Source organism: Malaya genurostris, chromosome 2 (genome assembly GCF_030247185.1).
Source record: "Malaya genurostris strain Urasoe2022 chromosome 2, Malgen_1.1, whole genome shotgun sequence".
NCBI classification, from domain to species: Eukaryota; Metazoa; Arthropoda; class Insecta; order Diptera; family Culicidae; genus Malaya; species Malaya genurostris.
The window spans coordinates 228,067,677-228,086,709 of record NC_080571.1 but is presented as its reverse complement, the minus strand read 5'-3'; the positions used below and the strand labels follow the sequence as shown (position 1 = coordinate 228,086,709).

At 40.8% G+C, this 19,033-nt stretch overlaps 1 protein-coding gene across 1 annotated transcript in view; it reads right to left on the bottom strand.

The window, feature by feature from the left end:
• Window positions 1-15,151: 15,151 nt before the first annotated feature.
• LOC131427904 (uncharacterized) overlaps window positions 15,152-19,033 on the bottom strand; it is a 128,887-nt gene continuing 125,005 nt past the window's right edge. Inside the window, exons 4-5 of the mRNA XM_058591482.1 lie at window positions 15,459-16,586; window positions 15,152-15,392 (exon numbers count right to left, since the gene is read on the bottom strand). Coding sequence (XP_058447465.1) covers window positions 15,152-15,392; window positions 15,459-16,240 — 1,023 coding nt within the window. The 5' untranslated portion in view covers window positions 16,241-16,586. The remainder of the gene's footprint in view (window positions 15,393-15,458; window positions 16,587-19,033) is intronic.

Below are 19,033 nucleotides of genomic sequence, written 5' to 3'. Positions count from 1 at the left end.
ATTATTATTATTATTATTATTATTATTATTATTATTATTATTATTATTATTATTATTATTATTATTATTATTATTATTATTATTATTATTATTATTATTATTATTATTTTAACTCCTTAAATGATATGCTTAGCTAATTTTTTAACAGAAGGTCAACTATTATCATTGAACAAGTATACCAAAAAGAAGGAATGTTAAAAAAAGGTTCAGAGCATAGTCGTATATTTCGTTCACTAACAGGTAACAGCAAAACATTGAGTTGTATTCGACGCCCAACCTGTCCCATACATTCTATGGTTTTCCTCACAGATCGCCGGCCATTGATTGACGTAAAGAACCCTTCTCAATAACTAAAATAGCACCCAGATATTTAGTTGTCATAAAATTGCTCTCCACTGTGAGAAATTAATACCCGCTCTGCATGGTTCCACAATTTATCACCACGGCGTCAATAAATTCAACAAATTTTACGACTCATCAATAAAAACCGTGCGCTCCATGGTAATTTCGTTGCCTCAGGCATTTAACGTATCTACGTGTCATTACTGTCGGGATGCCGTTGACTGATGGGTTGACTGATGCGTGTGAATGATTTCTGGTAGATTACGATGGGACGCAAGGCATAAATTATCATCGGTCAGATAATTGACGCGTGCGAGAAACCGTATTACGTCAAACAATTCATTATCGGATCACTAATAAAGATGTTCTCAATGTGCCCGATAGCGCTGATAGCAGTGTGGTCGCATCTTATCGCGATCTCGAACAAACACACTTGACTGAGAACGATCTTGTAAGATCGCCCGGTTAACGCCCCGCACAGGTTCGATACGATTTGGTTGAATGTGAAGTGCTCTGGCCCCTGGGGAAGGAACCAGAACAGAAAACGCGCTACGCAATCATCTTCTCAGCACTGTCTCAAGTTGCCGTGTCCTAGGGGCGTGTACGTGTCATTATTGTTATTAATTTTATGGGACACCTTGACTGCACCGGTTAGATGATTGTACACTAAACGCAGTGCCGATTCCAATAAAAAGGATTGATGGCCACGTTTCACGTAAAATGATGCAGATTAATTGCTGTGGGCAGGTATCATGCTTCATAGCAGCAATAATGGTAATTATAAATGGAAACTTTCAATGGTGGAATTGTGCTTTTATCTGCAGCATTTACGCTTCGCCAGGTATTATATCACGTGATTCGTGGTTGCATGGTTGTTAACTACAAAAACCGTTTAGTCCGCCAAGAGGAAATAAAAACGCTATAAGAACAGAAGTTGATTCAATGTTGTTTTGAATTCATATCCTTGAGAAATTCGTGCATCGGAATGCAGTCCCTGAGATTTGAATTATTCACGCTTATCGTTGGGGATACAATTGCTCACGTTATATACGAATAGCGTAAATCCACGCTTTCGAGAGCGTTCGTCAACAACTGCAATATACTTAATGGTATGAGCAGTGAAGAAAATTTAAACGAGTTTTGAGGTGAATAATTCCATCATATTGCAATTTGGAATAAATGTGAATATATTATAATATTTCTTATAATTTCAATCAAGTTCCATTTTTTGTGCGTGTAAAAAGAAGTGAATAAAAAAACGAAAGAAAAATTTTTACTAACTTCTTTTTACACTTCAAAAATCTAAACCCACCTAGTATGCCTTTATCAAATTATTTATATTTTCAAACACATCACTAGAAGAATCCGTTCAGATTTTTTTCAAACTTGAATAAAATTAAAAACTTTCTTTGGTATAAACTAGGTGCTAGGCGGTGGCGTTTTCTTTTTCCGTACCAGCACGTACCTACGCGTTTGACGGTTTTGCATAATTTTGTATGACAATTGAAATTTTTGATACTCATTGTCCTATAATTTTAGAGCCGGAAGTCGGGTCTAAATGAAATTGCACAACATGTTTTTAGACACTGAGAGCATTAATTTGAATAAAGATATGTTAAAATCGGTTGAACCGTTGTTGAGAAATCGATGTGAGTTCCGTTTTTGGAGTTTTTCTTCACTATTACCGGTGCGTTCGGAAGCGGAAACCGGGAACTAGTGGTCCCAAAGTAGATCTACTTATCCACCAACTTACAATGTCTGCAAACTAAATGAATTTACCAGTAAATTTTTATAAAAATTTGCACATCGTTTCGCCATCACTTTTGGAAAAACTCTCATGAAATTGAGATTTTTTTTATATATTGCGCTCAAATACCGGAGCCAAAAGTTGGATCTTAATCAACTTTACGGGGATTTAAAAAAAATTCAAAACCTTTCATTTGCATTTTAGTTTCTAAAAATCGGTTTAGAAATTTAACGAGAAAATTAAGTGCGCATTTTCTCATAGATTTGCACATATTGCCTTGTTATTCCGGAATCAGAAATCGGATGAAGATTAAATTTAATAGCGAGATATGGGATCATAAGACCTTTCGTTTGAATCTACATACGTACACAGACATTTGCTTAGTTCGTCGAGCTTAGTCGAATAGTATATGACATAAATTCGCTCGCAAACAAAATAAAATAAAATCCACGTGAAGGCATCCATTTACCCATCACGGCGTACTCGTCCCCAATTTAATTTATTTGTTGAGATCCGTTATACCCGAAATAACTCTATTTGATTGTGCACCAAGCACATCTACACAACTGAAGAACTGAGCTGAAACTAGCTGAAAGTTTTAAATTAAATCAGTATCTAACGCGGAAAATACATTTGAAAATTGTTACTATCCGGGGAAATGGTGTTGACAATTAAACTACCCCATATACAGCGAAATAGAAAAAAACGAAGTCTCAAATCAGCAATCCACGTGAAAGGCATCCATTTACCCATCACGGCGTACTCGTCCCCAATTTAATTTATTTGTTGAGATCCGTTATACCCGAAATAATTCTATTTGATTGTGCACCAAGCACATCTACACAACTGAAGAACTGAGCTGAAACTAGCTGAAAGTTTTAAATTAAATCAGTATCTAACGCGGAAAATACATTTGAAAATTGTTACTATCCGGGGAAATGGTGTTGACAATTAAACTACCCCATATACAGCGAAACAGAAAAAAAAACGAAGTCTCAAATCAGCATCTGACGGCAAAGCAGAGTGTGAAGATAGTCTTGTGATACGACGTGTAGTGATTGCTGACGGAGGGGTTGCCATAGAAATATGACCAGAGATGTTCATATCCTCTGTGTGACGAAGAGCAAGCAAAATTTCTCCCCTCGCACTGACAACTTCAACGAGAGCTCTTCTCTTTCACATATATACACCACTGTTGTATAAAGTGTGCACGCATCATGAGTGCGTTTGTTTATTTTCTTTTACCTCCTCCACTGAATCGCACTTAAGTGCTAGAGCATTAGCTAATAAATTCTCTGAGGTGGATGCAGATACTTTCACAGAGGTGTACACGCCGGTGAGCACTCTGCTGTATGGTTTGCGTAGAAGAAGCGTGGACACGCAAAATCAGCTAAATAAAACAATTTATCGTAAAATTTTCGGTTTTACTTACAAATTTTTCATAGCAAGGCCAGATCTACTCTCTATTAATTGAAGTTCACAGAAGTGTTCGCTCACCATCACGCGCCAGTGGTCACTTGGGTGTATTTAGACGAGAGCGCGTGAGAGCGATTCATGCGAAGAGAATGTGTTTCACTCGCGCCAGCTGCTTTAACCACAAGCACACACTCAAATGCTGTCTATTCGTCACTGAGAAGAAGTGCCCTTTCCTCTTTGTGCGATGCTTCGTTTTTTGCATCCTCGGTGTGGACAAGAATCTGACGCCAGCGTGTATCACTCTGGTGAAATGCCATATCTGAATATGACTACAATTGAATGCCGTGGCCTCCGAGTACAGCGGATCCACATCCGGATAAAATTCGATAAGTTTCCATGGGATCGTAAGACCTTTCATTTCAATCTAAGTTCGGAGAAATCGGTCAAACAGTCTCTGAGAAAATCGAGTGCACGTTTTTTTACAATTTTTTTTACAAATTTTACCCCGTTACCTCCGAACCGGAAGATTGTTTCGGATAAAATTCGGAATCATGCTCACACACAGACATTGTCTGATCTCGACGAAAAGAGTCGAATGACTCTGTCACAGTCAGGTTTCACAGTGATTGCACTACCTTTTTACTTCAGAAAGGCAAAAAACCTCAACAAATTCTGAGCTGGACAATTTTTATTTGCCTATCAGTATAGTAACAAACATATAATTAATGTAATAAGATTAACAAGGGTAAATTAATGTTAGGCTCCTTTTCATTTATGGAATATTCTATAGCACTCTTGTTTTGTAACAATAACGCTCCTGGGTTGGACAGAATTAAATTCAACTTGATGAAGAATCTGCCTGACCTTTCTAAAAGGCGTTTGTTGGAATTGTTCAACAATCCTGACATCCAAATTGCCTTCGCTCAAAAACAACAAAAGGGATCTGTATTTTTAGAAATTGCAAAAACCATTGCAAGATACCTTAGATAAATTGTCTGTTTGGGCTGTCCATCTGGGTATCGAATTCTCTGCGGAGAAAACAGAGCTGGTCGTCTTTTCAACAAAGCATGATCCCGCGCATTTTCAGCTCCATATGATGAGAAGAATGATCCAACAGGTTTTGACTTTTAAATACCACGGGGTGTGGTTTGATTCCAAATGCACGTGGGGAGGACACATTAGGTATCTGATAACAAAATGCCAACAAAGAGTAAATTTTCTTCAAACAATAACAGGATCTTGGTGGGGTGCTCATCCGGAAGATCTAATAAAATTGTATCAGACAACGATACTTTCAATGATGGAATATGGATGCGTTTGCTTTCGTTCCGCTGCAAACGCTCATATTATCAAATTGGAGCGAATTCAGTATCGTTGTTTGCGAATTGCTTTAGGCTGCATGCATTCGACACATACAATGAGTTTTGAAGTTCTGGCGGGAGTTCTTCCATTGAAAGATCGTTTTTGGGAGCTTTCACCACGACTTCTAATAAGATGTGAGGTACTGAATCCACTGGTTATTAGTAAATTCAAAAGGCTAGTCGAGCTTTAATCTCAAACAAGATTCATGACAGAATATTTCAACCATATAACACAGGAAATCAACCCTTCAAGATATATTCCTATCCGTGACAGCCTCCTAAATGTCCCTGACTCAACTTTATTTTTCGACACATCCATGCAGCGCGAAGTGCGTGGAATCCCGGAACACCTACGCTCGATGGAAATCCCAAAAATATTTACAAGTAAGTTCAGGCATATTGACTCTGAGAAAATATTTTACACGGACGGATCACGAATTCAAGAGACAACTGGGTTTGGTATGTTTAACAGTAATGTTTCGGTTTCTTTTTGACTTCAAGAAATTTGCTTCTATTTATACAGCAGAGTTAGCATCAGTTCATTATAGCATGAGTGTAACCGTCAAATTATCTGTAAACCATTATTTTCTCTTCTCAGATAGCCTAAATAGAATTGAAGCCATTCGCTCAAACATGACTGGCAAGAATGAATCTTTTTTCTTGGGCAAAATAAAACAGTGTGTTAACGACATATTGAATAATAATTATCAAATCATTATAGTCTGGGTCCCTGCTCATTGCTCCATTCCAGACAATGAAAGAGCCGATATTTTAGCCAAAGGTGGTAAAATTTATGAACGACCGATTGCCTTCAAAGAATACTATAGCGCGTCTTGCCAAAGAACACTTACCAGCTGGCAAGCTTCTTAGGATATAAATGATCTGGGTCGATGGATGCACTCAATTATTCCTAAAATATTGACAAAGGTTCAGCAGATTCGATGCGACATGGATGGGCATGCGTGGAGTATCGTGATGTCAGATCTTAACTAATAAATTCCTTGCGTACCCAAGATAGACTATTCAATGTCCCAGTTCTTGCTTGTTGTGACTTTCCATACCTGAAACTTGAAAACCTGAAAGACCATCATAGTTTCAGTTTAATAATTGACCCTTTTAAGCTTAGTTCTGACTCTAAAGACTGTCTCAGAAAGTATGGATGCAACCAAAAGCCGCTGCCATTTCGCAATGGTTCAGAATCTGTCAATTTTTATGGCTGCGTCCTGTTGTTTACACTCTTCTCTAACCACTTGTGCAGTTGTTTATTCGTTTTCATTAGTTTGTTTCGAAATGCGTGGACTTTCAGCAGAACAACGTCGAAAAAATGTGTACAAATGGTGCACAGAACACGGACTGCCACTGAGAAAGATAGCATAAATAGAAGGAGTACGTGAAAAAGCCGTGCGAAATGCAATCAGGAAGTTCGGTGAGGATAACACCTTTGAGGATAAACCGAAAACGGGTCGAAAAAAGGTCCTGCTAACCCTCAGTTTGATAATCGTATACTGAAGGCGTTCGAGCAAAAGAAGGAGGTTTCAGTTCGGGATGTGGCCAAAAAAGTGGGTACTTCGATGTCAAATGTTCTTCGTGCTAAAGAACGTTTGAACCTTCGAACCTATAAGAAGCAGAAACAACCAAAACCGAAACAAGAAGCATCGATCAGGCCGAGGGTTCGAAAGCTGTACCATACGATTCTTGCTGGAAATTTGAACTGCATAATTATGGACGACGAAACCTACGTGAAACTCGATTACAAATCCTTGCCGGGACCACGATATTGTACGGTGTGAGAAGGGCAAGTGGTCTGTCAAACAATTTGTAGCTGCGGTAAGATTTCGAAACCCTTCATCACCACTGCTTCAATGAACAGCGGAATATACATCAAGAAATGTTTACAAAAACGACTTCTACCCATGATTCGAAACCGCAAGGATCCTGTTGTCTTCTGACTAGATCTTGCTTCTTACCACTACTCGAAATCAACGGAAAAATGGTATACTACCAAAAATGTCACTTTCGTCCCAAAAGACATGAATCCACCAAATTGCCCACAACTTTGACCAATTGAGGTATTTTGGGCACATCTTAGGAAACATGTGTCGGCAGCCGAAACCATTTAACAATTCGAAAAAGATTTGAAAAAAGTGTCAAAACTTGTCGCCAAGAAGTCTGTACAGAATTTAATGAGGAACTTTCGCAAGAAGGTGCGTTAGCTAGTCTACAATGGCTAAGTAGCAAATGTTGAGAATAATATTCTTTTGTTGTAGTCTAATATTATCAGTATATCGAATAAAATTTGAATATCTAACACTTGTGAATTATTTACAGCGAAATCAAAGTGCGTTCATACTTTCTGGGGCAGCCTTTTACTGCGTTCAGTCACGTACCCAGAGGGGGGGCCCAAGGGGCCCGGGCCCCTCCCGAAATCAAAAACAGATATATAATTATTTAGAAGGTCTCAGACAATAATGTAATACAATAACAGTTCCATTCGTGCCGTGACTATCGGATCGATCGGACGTAAATTCTGCTTTCTCCAATCGCGTGGTGAATTGTTTTATTCCGTTATCAAGGTCATTCCGTATTCTATTGTGTGCATCAGTGCGGTCGAGTGATAGTTCTAATTAATCCGTTCTCAAGGCCGACTGTGAGCTTGTGTAAAGCAGCACTGCGTGTGGTACCGTTAGCCAGCGCCAGCGCTGGGCGCTGCGTATATATCGTTGTACATTAGAAACAGTGATAAATATATATAGTGATAAAAAGATTGGTTTCATTGGACAGTGTAGTGAGAGACTAAAAACAAAGTGCTTTTTCCTCAAAGAGGTTTTTTGCACTTTATTGAACTGGAATATTCACCGGTTGCCTAGGACCGGGCCTTGTCGGCCGATCACCCTCCGAGAGCTAAAGCTAAGTATTTTTTTTCTTTTTCCCTGTTGTTCAGTACCATTAGATTTTTATTGCCCCCTAATATTTACCCGCACAGACACATTTCCGTGCCATGACAAAAGGCACAGAATTGCCTGACCTTCCCCTAGATGATCAAATGGATGCTTCTGATGGCAATAAATCTCGCATTAGAAGCTATCCCGATGGGCTTGCACTCCCGGCCGGACCGTATGCGGTTTACATCCGGACCAAAGCCAACGGTAAAAAATTGAACCTTCTAAGACTTTCTAATGACCTGTCCTCGCGATACAATACTGTACAAAAAATTGAGAAAGTACGCCCGGACAAGCTTAGGGTCTTGTTAGCCAGTGCAAAACAGGCTAATGAGATCGTTCGAAGTGAGCATTTCACGCGGGAGTATCGCGTATACGTACCAGCTCGCGAAGTCGAGATAGACGGCGTGATCACCGATCCGAGTCTGACTTGCGAGGACGTTCTTAAGCATGGGGCAGGCGGTTTTAAAAACCCCCTACTCAAGAACGTTAAGATACTGGACTGCAAGCAATTGCGTTCAGTATCGACCGCTGAGGATGGGACTAAGTCCTATATCCCATCAGACTCGTATCGGGTGACTTTCGCTGGCTCGGCTTTGCCTAATTACGTCCTCCTGGACCGAGTCCGTTTACCTGTTCGTCTTTTTGTGCCGCGGGTCATGAACTGCACCAATTGCAAACAATTGGGGCATACAGCATCCCATTGTTGCAATAAATCCCGGTGTATAAAGTGTGGAGGGAGTCATGCGGATAACTCCTGCAGTGGAGACAATGAAAAGTGTCTCTACTGTAAGGAGGGGCCGCATGACCTCTCTGATTGTCCCGTGTACAAATTGCGTAAGGATAAAATGAAGCGTTCACTCAAGCAACATTCCAAACGCTCTTTTGCAGAAATGTTGAAATGTGCTACGCCACCTACCGAAAATCCTTACGCTTACTTGTCAACTGACGAGAGCGAATATGATGACCCCCTCGAAGGTACATCTTCGGCTGTCCCTCATAGCTCATCAATTAGAAAGAGAAGAAATAAATCTTCTCAAAAGCTCCCTAGTAAGGGTTCGAAGATGTCCTCTGATGGGTTCCGAAAAATTACAACAACTGGTAGTGATGGCAAAAAACCAGAGAAAAAAGCTCCAGGCCTTGGAAAATTAAATTCCGAGCAAGAATTTCCATCACTTCCTGGGACTTCAAAACCCCCGAAAGTCCCTAAAGATCAGTCAGAAAATTTACCAAATACTGGGTTTGTTAAATTCTCTGATATTGTGGACTGGATCATGTCTACTTTCAATATTTCTGAACCTCTTAAAAGCCTGATAATGGCTTTTATTCCTACAGTTAAAACATTCTTGAAGCAGTTGACTGCAAAATGGCCCCTTCTTTCAGCGATCGTATCCTTCGATGGCTAAGACACCCACCGAGGTCACGGATACAATCACTGTTATACAGTGGAATTGTAGAAGTATCATCCCAAAAATAGATCCTTTCAAATTTCTAGTAAATAATCTGAAATGTGACGCATTTGCATTGTGCGAAACTTGGCTAACTTCTGACATACCATTAAACTTCCACGATTTTAACATTATTCGTCTGGATCGAGATGATTCCTATGGAGGAGTACTTTTGGGGATCAAAAAGTGCTATTCTTTCTATCGCATTAACCTCCCCTCGATACCAGGTATTGAAGTTGTCGCATGTCATGTTACAATCAAAGGCAAGGACCTTTGCATTGCTTCCATCTACATTCCTCCAAGAGCCTCGGTTGGGCATCGGCGGCTCAATGATATCATAGAGCTTCTTCCCGCACCGACGTTGGTTTTAGGAGACTTTAACTCACACGGTACGGGATGGGGCTGTCTTCACGACGATAACAGATCAACTATGATCCATGATATCTGCGACAACTTCAATATGACAATCTTGAATACGGGAGAAATGACACGAATTCCTGCACCACCAGCAAGACCAAGTGCGCTAGACTTATCCCTTTGCTCGACATCGCTACGGTTGGGTTGCACGTGGAAGGTAATCCCTGATCCCCACGGTAGCGATCATCTGCCTATCGTAATTTCAATCGCCACCGGATTAAGACCATCGGAAACAATCAATGTTTCGTATGACCTCACACGAAACATTGATTGGAAATGCTACGCAAATTTGATATCTGAGAATCTAGAAACAACACAAGAACTTCCTCCGGAGGAAGAGTACACGTTTTTGGCTGGCTTGATTCTCGACACCGCGACTCAAGCTCAGACGAAACGTGTACCCGGCGCGAAAACTAACATCCGTCCCCCCAACCCGTGGTGGGACAAAGAGTGCTCAGAATTAAACGCGGAGAGAACTTCATCATTTGTCGAGTTTAGGAAAAACGGAACACCTGATAATTTCAGAAACTACGCGGCATTAGACGCTAAAATGAAAAGCTTGATTAAAGCGAAGAAAAGCGGTTATTGGCGTCGATTCGTAGACGGATTATCGAGAGAAACATCAATGAGCACTCTTTGGAACACAGCCCGACGAATGCGCAACAAAAACACCACAAACGAAAGCGAGGAATATTCTAACCGCTGGATATTCGATTTCGCTAAAAAAGTATGTCCTGACTCTGTTCCGGAACAGACAATCATGCGCGTCGCTTCATCAAACAGAAACGAAACACCTTTTTCGATGGTCGAGTTCTCACTTGCGCTTTTATCGTGTAACAATAAATCTCCGGGGTTAGACAAAATCAAATTCAACTTGTTGAAAAATTTGCCTGACTCTGCCAAAAGGCGCTTATTGAATTTATTCAATAGGCTTCTTGAGGATAATATTGTCCCACATGACTGGAGACAAGTAAGAGTTATCGCCATTCAAAAACCAGGGAAACCAGCCTCCGATCACAATTCGTATCGGCCGATTGCTATGCTTTCCTGTATCCGGAAATTGTTCGAAAAAATGATTCTGTTTCGTCTAGACAATTGGGTCGAGACTAATGGCTTACTTTCAGATACACAATTCGGCTTCCGCAGGGGCAAAGGAACGAACGATTGTCTTGCGTTGCTCTCAACCGAAATTCAAATGGCATTTGCTCGTAAAGAACAAATGGCGTCAGTTTTCCTAGACATCAAGGGGGCTTTTGATTCAGTTTCCATAAACATCCTATCTGAGAAGTTGCATAAGCATGGTCTTTCACCAATTTGAATAACTTTTTGTATAATCTGTTGTCCGAGAAATACATGTATTTCGCGCATGGTGATTTGTCGACAATACGATTCAGTTACATGGGTCTTCCTCAGGGCTCATGCTTAAGCCCCCTTTTATACAACTTTTACGTGAACAGCATTGATGAATGTATCAACACATCTTGCACGCTAAGACAACTTGCCGACGACAGCGTTGTGTCCATTATAGGACCCAAAGCTGCCGATCTCCAAGGACCATTGCAAGATACCCTCGACAACTTGTCGACATGGGCTCTTCAAATGGGTATCGAGTTCTCTACGGAGAAAACTGAGCTGGTTGTATTTTCAAGGAAGCGAGAACCAGCACAATTACAGCTTCAACTAGGGGGTGAAACCATAGCTCAGGTCTTCACATTTAAATATCTCGGGGTCTGGTTCGACTCCAAAGGTACCTGGGGATGTCACATTAGGTATCTGAAACAAAAATGCCAACAGAGAATCAATTTTCTTCGTACAATAACCGGATCATGGTGGGGTGCCCACCCAGGAGACCTGATCAGGTTATACCAAACAACGATATTGTCCGTGATGGAATACGGATGCTTTTGCTTCCGATCCGCGGCGAACACTCATTTCATCAAGCTGGAAAGAATTCAGTATCGTTGTTTGCGTATTGCCTTAGGTTGCATGCAGTCGACTCATACGATGAGTCTCGAAGTGCTCGCGGGCGTCTTACCGTTGAAAAACCGATTCTGGGATCTCTCATATCGATTGCTAATCCGATGCGACATCTTGAATCCGATGGTGATTGAAAACTTCGAAAGGCTTGTCGAGCTCAATTCTCAGACCCGTTTTATGTCCTTGTATTTTGATTACATGGCTCAGAATATTAATCCTTCTTCGTTTGTTTCCAATCGTGCTCATTTCTTGGATACTTCTGATTCTACTGTGTTTTTCGACACATCCATGAGAGAAGAAATTCGTGGAATCCCGGATCACGTGCGCCCTCAAGTGGCCCCATATATTTTTTATAATAAATTTAGAACAGTCAACTGTGAAAAGGTGTTTTACACTGACGGTTCAAACATCAACAGGTCCACAGGCTTCGGCATCTTCAATCAAAACATCACCGCTTCTTACAAACTCAGTGATCCGGCTTCAGTTTACGTCGCAGAATTAGCTGCTATTCAGTACACCCTTGAGATCATTGAAACCTTGCCCAAAGACCATTACTTCATTGTCACGGACAGTCTAAGCTCAATAGAAGCTCTCCGAGCAATGAAGCCAGGAAAGTATCCCCCATATTTCCTGGGGAAAATACGGGAACACTTGCGAACTTTATCTGAACGGTCTTATTTAATATCGTTAGTCTGGGTCCCTTCGCATTGTTCCATTCCAGGCAATGAAAAGGCAGACTCATTGGCTAAGGTGGGCGCATTAGAAGGTGATATTTATGAAAGACCAATCTGCTTCAATGAATTTTTCAGTATCTCTCGTCAGAAAACTCTCGAAAGTTGGCAAACTTCATGGAGCAATGGCGAACTGGGACGATGGCTACATTCCATTATCCCTAGGGTATCGACGAAACCTTGGTTCAGGGGGATGAACGTGAGTCGCGATTTCATTCGTGTTATGTCGCGGCTCATGTCAAATCACTACACCTTCAACGCACATCTCCGGCGTGTTGGGCTTGCGGAGAGCGGTCTCTGCACCTGTGGCGACGGTTATCAGGACATCGAGCATGTCGTGTGGTCGTGCGTAGAGTATCGTGACGCCAGGTCGAAGCTACTGGAATCCCTTAGGGCCCGAGGTAGACCGCCTGAGGTTCCGGTTCGGGATGTGTTGGCGAGTCGGGATAGTTTATATATGCTTCTCATATACCAGTACCTTAAACACATTGATATACAAGTGTAATGTGTTATCCCTCGCTCAGAAAGTATAAACTCCACCTACAGGTTCGACACTAACATCCGCCCGATTCTCTCGATCCCCGTCCCTGTCCACCATCTTCATTGGAACTAACAAGATCTTTTTTTGTCACTAACTTTTTCGTTACCCCTTCCCTGTCTCTTCACCATCTCGATGGCAACTAATTAGATCTTTATCGTTTTCAAACATTTTGTTCCCACATCTCCTTTTTACCCCGTTTCCACAATATTTACTTTTTTTTCTCATTCTCTTCCGTAACATCACCATCATCGTCCACGGAAGGCCGCCCCAGTCGAAAACCAGCATGCGGGCCACCCGCCGGGCCTTCGTAGCCTGGGGGTGTTTCCCGCGGACCCACACGGACTGAAGGATGCGGCCAACATGGATCTTCGCCAACGGCATATGGAAGACCCTCATGCGATATTCAATTCACCGGCCACTACCGATAGCTTCTCGAGAATCCGCTACCGCTACATTACATAATGATACTTTTCTAGTTTTAAGTTAGTCGTAATTAAGATTAGTAAATACCCTTGGCATCTTAGAGCTTAAGCAGTGTGCCTTAAAATTATACTATAATATTGAATAACAGTTCCAGTGGAAAAGTTTAAAGTGTCTGTTAAAAACACCCGTAAATGGCACACCGAGAATTAGCACCAAAATCAGTCTTCAGTAACATTATTTTTTCATCTTTGGGCCCCTCCCGAAACGAAATCCTGGGTACGGGCCTGACTGCGTTCATTAGTTCAACCAAACCAAAGCTAAGTTTGAATAGAAATTATATACTGATACAAACAAACTCGAAATAGTTCATGAAATTATCAACAAAATGTATGAAAACAATAGCTTATTTTATAATTTAAAGCAGTTGATCATTTGGTTAAAATAATATTCTTGAGTAGATTTAATAATAAATGACGAAATACCTAATATTATATTTAAAATATAAGAGTAATATGTTTCATTGAATTCAGATCGTTGTGACTATATTAGAATTATATTAGGATAAGAAAAACTTATGTAAACTGTCTTAAAATATAAACGTATTTATGAAAAAAAATTATTCTTGATGTTTTAAGTTAATCTTATTTATACATTAAATTGTTATCGGGAATCTAGAATGATATTTTCTGTGAAACGATGAGTCCAGTTTTCCGTTGGATTCGGGGCACAATTTAAATAAACTAGAAGAATTATTACGCGTTTTACATCGAAATGCTTTTTGCTTCCTACCGCAGATGATCCGTACCGATTATCTCGCTAAGCCGATAATGAATGTTCAAATCGCAAATCAGATTACTCAAAGACTGAAGCAACGAATTCTTGACAAATCATTTCTCATATTTATAGTCGTAATCGTTGATGATTTGCTACTTTTTTAGTTGAATGCAAATTAACAAATTATACGCCAGAAGCAACGAAAGTCCCGACCAACTTGTCGGAATTTCAAAGGCCTAATCTCGCAAGCAGCGAGCGTTAACCGCAAGGGTGTTAGTTTGAGAAGCACCGCGCCGGAATATTATAATTCAGAAATAAAAAGTATTAACAGTTTTTTGGCAGGCAATCGCTCTGTTCAGCCGCCGGGGTATGTTTCGTCTGTTTTATAGGCATCTCTCTGTCCCTCTGTCTTTATCCCTCTGTATATTATTGTATACACACCATCCAAGTTCCTTCAGTTTTACTGTCTTTCGATTTTGTTTTTCGTTGTGGCATTTTGGGTAGCTCATTAGCGTTCGTGTTATGCTTAAAGCATGATCTTGCGATCTTTGCCCGTCATCGGGTTGACCTGCTGCAAGGGACTTGTGACTTGTGTCTGCTGAAAGCGGTGCACACTTCCCGCTGGCTGACTGGCTGGGACCGAGCGAAGAACCAGGAAAGTTGAAGCAAAGCTGCGATATTATCATTTTAATTCAATTTTGATTAACACAAGTATGTTAGCGCGATTAAAATGCATGAGAGATCTGGTGAAGGAAAATATTCACGAGACCTGTTGGTTATAAAACTGAAAGCACTACACTAAGCAGAACGTTCCATAGTTTTATCAGTTGAGCGTGAGAAAGTGCGTATTATCTGCTTTATTTCATAAATAAACATAATCAAGATTTCTGGTTCCGTCTTGAATGCGTAAGCGTCGCAAAAAGTTAATTCGTGTCAATTTCTTGACCCACCACCTTGCGACGGTCACTATCTTTTCCGCATCAACCTGACCATTTATTAAACATTACGGCAAATCTTTCACCAAACAAAATCGAGCTACTTACCAGCATTCGAGTTGACGATAAATCGTCTCCGTTTGGCGGCACGGTTTGGGACACTATAGATCGCATTCACGGCAGCGACAGTGGCGATGGGTTTGGGCGGGGTTCCAAGATTCCCTCGTGATGCCGGTGGCCGTTGCATCGGTGGAGACAAACTTTTCGGTTTTCGACCGGTGCTGTCAACGGGAGTTCTCGTTCGCGAAAGTGGAAATGAGGGAGGTGCTGATACGGAGGCACTAAAACGACAGGCAAACGATTAATTAGATCTTTCACAACTGATTCGCGCTAAACGGAGGACTTACTTGATAACCTTTTTGTACTTGCAGAAGAAATCCGGCCGGATACGGTTGCGCATCAGAAACAACTCGCAAGCATGCAGGATATCGATGTTGGTTCTGATGTTCATATCACTTTTGTTGTTCAGGTTGAAGGGACCCAACGATTCACCTTGAAACTCGGGAATGTTGTTGAAAAAATCCGACGTCTTGTCGTAATCGGTTTCCTGCTCGTCTGCAACCCTCCGCTCACGCAACGGGGAAGATCCGTTTCGTCTTTCGTCTTCATATTCTTCGCTGCCAACGTCCGTTTGGATGTCACTGGTAAGGCTACTGCAGCTGCTGTCATTCTCTCGACGTGATCTCTGATGTCGTCGTTCCGCTCTGCTCTTCAATCCCTCCGGACTCCTGTTATCCCTCCGACGGCCCTGGACTTCGCGAGCAGAGACACTCGTTGCATTTTTTCCATTGTCATTCCGACTTTTCAATTGTTCTCTGGTGCTCCAAATAGCACTGTCGGTGTCCTCCTGCCCAGGGCTTTTTCCTCCGCCACCGCTCGATGCTGGCCCTGCGGCACTGACTCCGGCCGCACTGGGCAAGCTGCTACCACTTCGACTGGCCTGACAAAATTTCATCTCATTATTCGTCAGCACCAGAAACTCGTCCGCGTTATCGCTGTCGAAAATGTTGCGGTGCAACCGCTTGACATCGATTTCTTTCAGATCGATGATTCGGTTGAATTCATCATATGATCGTAAGTAGTCCTGATGGTTGTTGGCCTGTTCGTACGTTTGGTCTGGCAGCAACATGTCACCATGTCAGCTTCGCATCGGCCGGGAACTGGTTTGAGGAGCCGAATGCTCTTCCGGGCAATCACCCGGTTGGATCATGCGGACTGCGATCGTGGCCGGGAGCGCGGTTAAGCGGTTTATTCAATTTTCGAAAAGAAATGTCATTTGGTATTCGCAAACTTTTGTTTTTATTCTCGCTACTTCTCTGCGTCTTCCGCTGTTGTGCGTCACGAGATTTTACGGTTTTTATTTGATGGTTGAAAATTCAAATTTTTTGCAGTCGATTTTCTCGGCTGCTGCTAATGCATGTAACATGTGTGCGTAGGACTGTACAGTTTTGCTGTGACAAAATGTTGGTTAGGTTCTGAAATTGAAAACATAATTCGGAAAAAAATAATTATTAATAGATTTAGCATGACATTCTTCGATAATGATGCATGGTACCAAAAGAACATGTTTATTTGGAAATGGTTTACCTTTCTCATATAGAAAGGATATGCGAACACTTAAATTAAATTGACTAGTAAAAATTGGTAAAAATGTATAGGCTATATTAGCTACTTACTAAACGAACCGACTTCGGCAATACCGGAACCCAGTTTTCGGTTCCGGAAGTACCGGAAATAGTGGTAAAAAACTCCAATACGGAACTCGCTCAATTTTCTCAGAGATGGCTTGACCGATTCTCACAAACTTTGACTCAAATTAAAGGTATTGTAGTCCCAAATGAATTTTATTCGGATTCGACTTCCGGTTACAGAATTATAGGGTAAAGTGTGTTAAAAAATTTCAAATCGTCATTTACCGTGACGATACAAAAAAAGGAAAATTGATTCTTAATTTGACATAATTCATTTAGGGGTTAGCCAAATTTTGTGCTAGGGCACATAACCGTTTATATTACTTTTTACGTTTCGTCTTTGACTCATCAGTGCAGAGCAGTTCAAATTGAACTGCTTAGTGCTAAACTCGGCAGTTCAATTTGAACCGCTAAGCAGACGTAAAGTTTCTGTTACTTACAGAACACTTTTTGTTTTGCAACGGAGTGCAATGTCTTTTCTGACGTGCCAAACGGAGCTGTTTTCGTGTTTTCGACTATTTCTGGCCGATGCAGGTTTGGTCATTTAGGGGTTAGCCAAATTTTGTGCTAGGGCACATAACCGTTTTTATTACTTTTTACATTTCGTCTTTGACTCATCAGTGCAGAGCAGTTCAAATTGAACTGTTTAGTGCTAATTGTGCTAACATAATTGTTTACACATTGTAATGGTTATGTTAGTTGATACCAAACGAAACTTTCGAATTTTTTTCAAGTTTTGAATAAAATTTTGATGACAGAATCCTCTAGTGATATTCGAACCTAGTTTCAACGCCGTTAAACTGAATTTCGAGTCATTTTCGAACCTGGTTCTTATATTGGGTTTGCTCACTTACCAGTTGCTAAGTGACACTACCCATACGACATAAATACTCTATACTCCATACTCAATACATACATCGTTCAATGGCGCACTAAATGGACAGCACACTTCATCAGTTTCACCGTCAATTGAAACTCAGTAAAACTGTCGTCAGTTTCTCCCTTGAAATAACAGCGAGGAGTATTCATTTAGTATTTTATTATTATGGTTAGGGAGTAGATATCGTCATTACTTCGTATCGCGTAAGGCCTTGTCGTTCGATTGATGATGATCGAGTGATATCTTGTCAGTATTACGGCTATTTATAAAAAAAAACAACACACTGAATTAAATTTATGAATTGATAGCGAACCTCTCGGCAGCCGGCTGTCCGGAGTTTTACTAGTTTCGGAAGGAATTCCGTTATTTAATAGGAAGCACATATTAATACAAAGCACGATAAAATTGCAACGTATTCTCAAAAGCCGGCTACCCAGAGCAATAAACACATGATATTATTGGAAAATTTAATAACAAACAACACCTTTATGTGATGCATGTGGAAGTGCAGATGATTCCTAGGTTTTCTAGTAGCAACATGCATTGAACTAACAAACTTTCCTTTTCAAGTAGATCTGTATTCGGACGGCGTCGGTATTGATGAGCATGCAGGGATCCATGCAGTTAAAACAATGTGAAACTACGTGCTATTCCCAAGCAAGTTGTTTCAGGAAAACATTTTGCAAGCTTACTTGGTTCTGATCAATAACGGAGTAGTAACATACGAGTGGTTCTCTAATGCTAATGCTTAAATAATAAACATCTCTTTCAATTGACTGAGAGAGCGCCTATCAAATGAGCTACTGGTGAACTTTCAGTAGGTTCAAGATAGAAATGCGTTTCACAAAATGTACTTGAATTTATGGCTTTCTCTTTCAACCTTCATTTTAAGAAACTTAGAGACACGTCTCAATGAATGCCAAAAAAAATTAGAATTATCTAATCACGATTGCTCTCAACAATTGGAAAATAAAATGCGAACCACCTCCCCTTGTCATTTTCTGTCATCGAGCTGACGTTCATGCCTGCACACTTAAAAAATTCTGTGATTTCACATTTTATTAGATGCACATAAATGTAGCATCGCAGTTCATGGTAATTTACGTGGAAGAACATTTAATGTTGTGTCTGAAACTACATGGCATGAAATTCAATAAAATAAAAAAACTGATACCACCCCCACGACTTAAGCCAAGAATCATTGGATTGAATCGTCTGTTAATCGACTGAGCCACAGAAGCATGCATCTGCTTGGCTGGTGAAAGGTGCATTATAATTCATACAGTCGCACCTGCTAGCAGAACGCAAGTTACAGTCGAAACCAGTAAAATTCAAGCTAATTTAACATTAA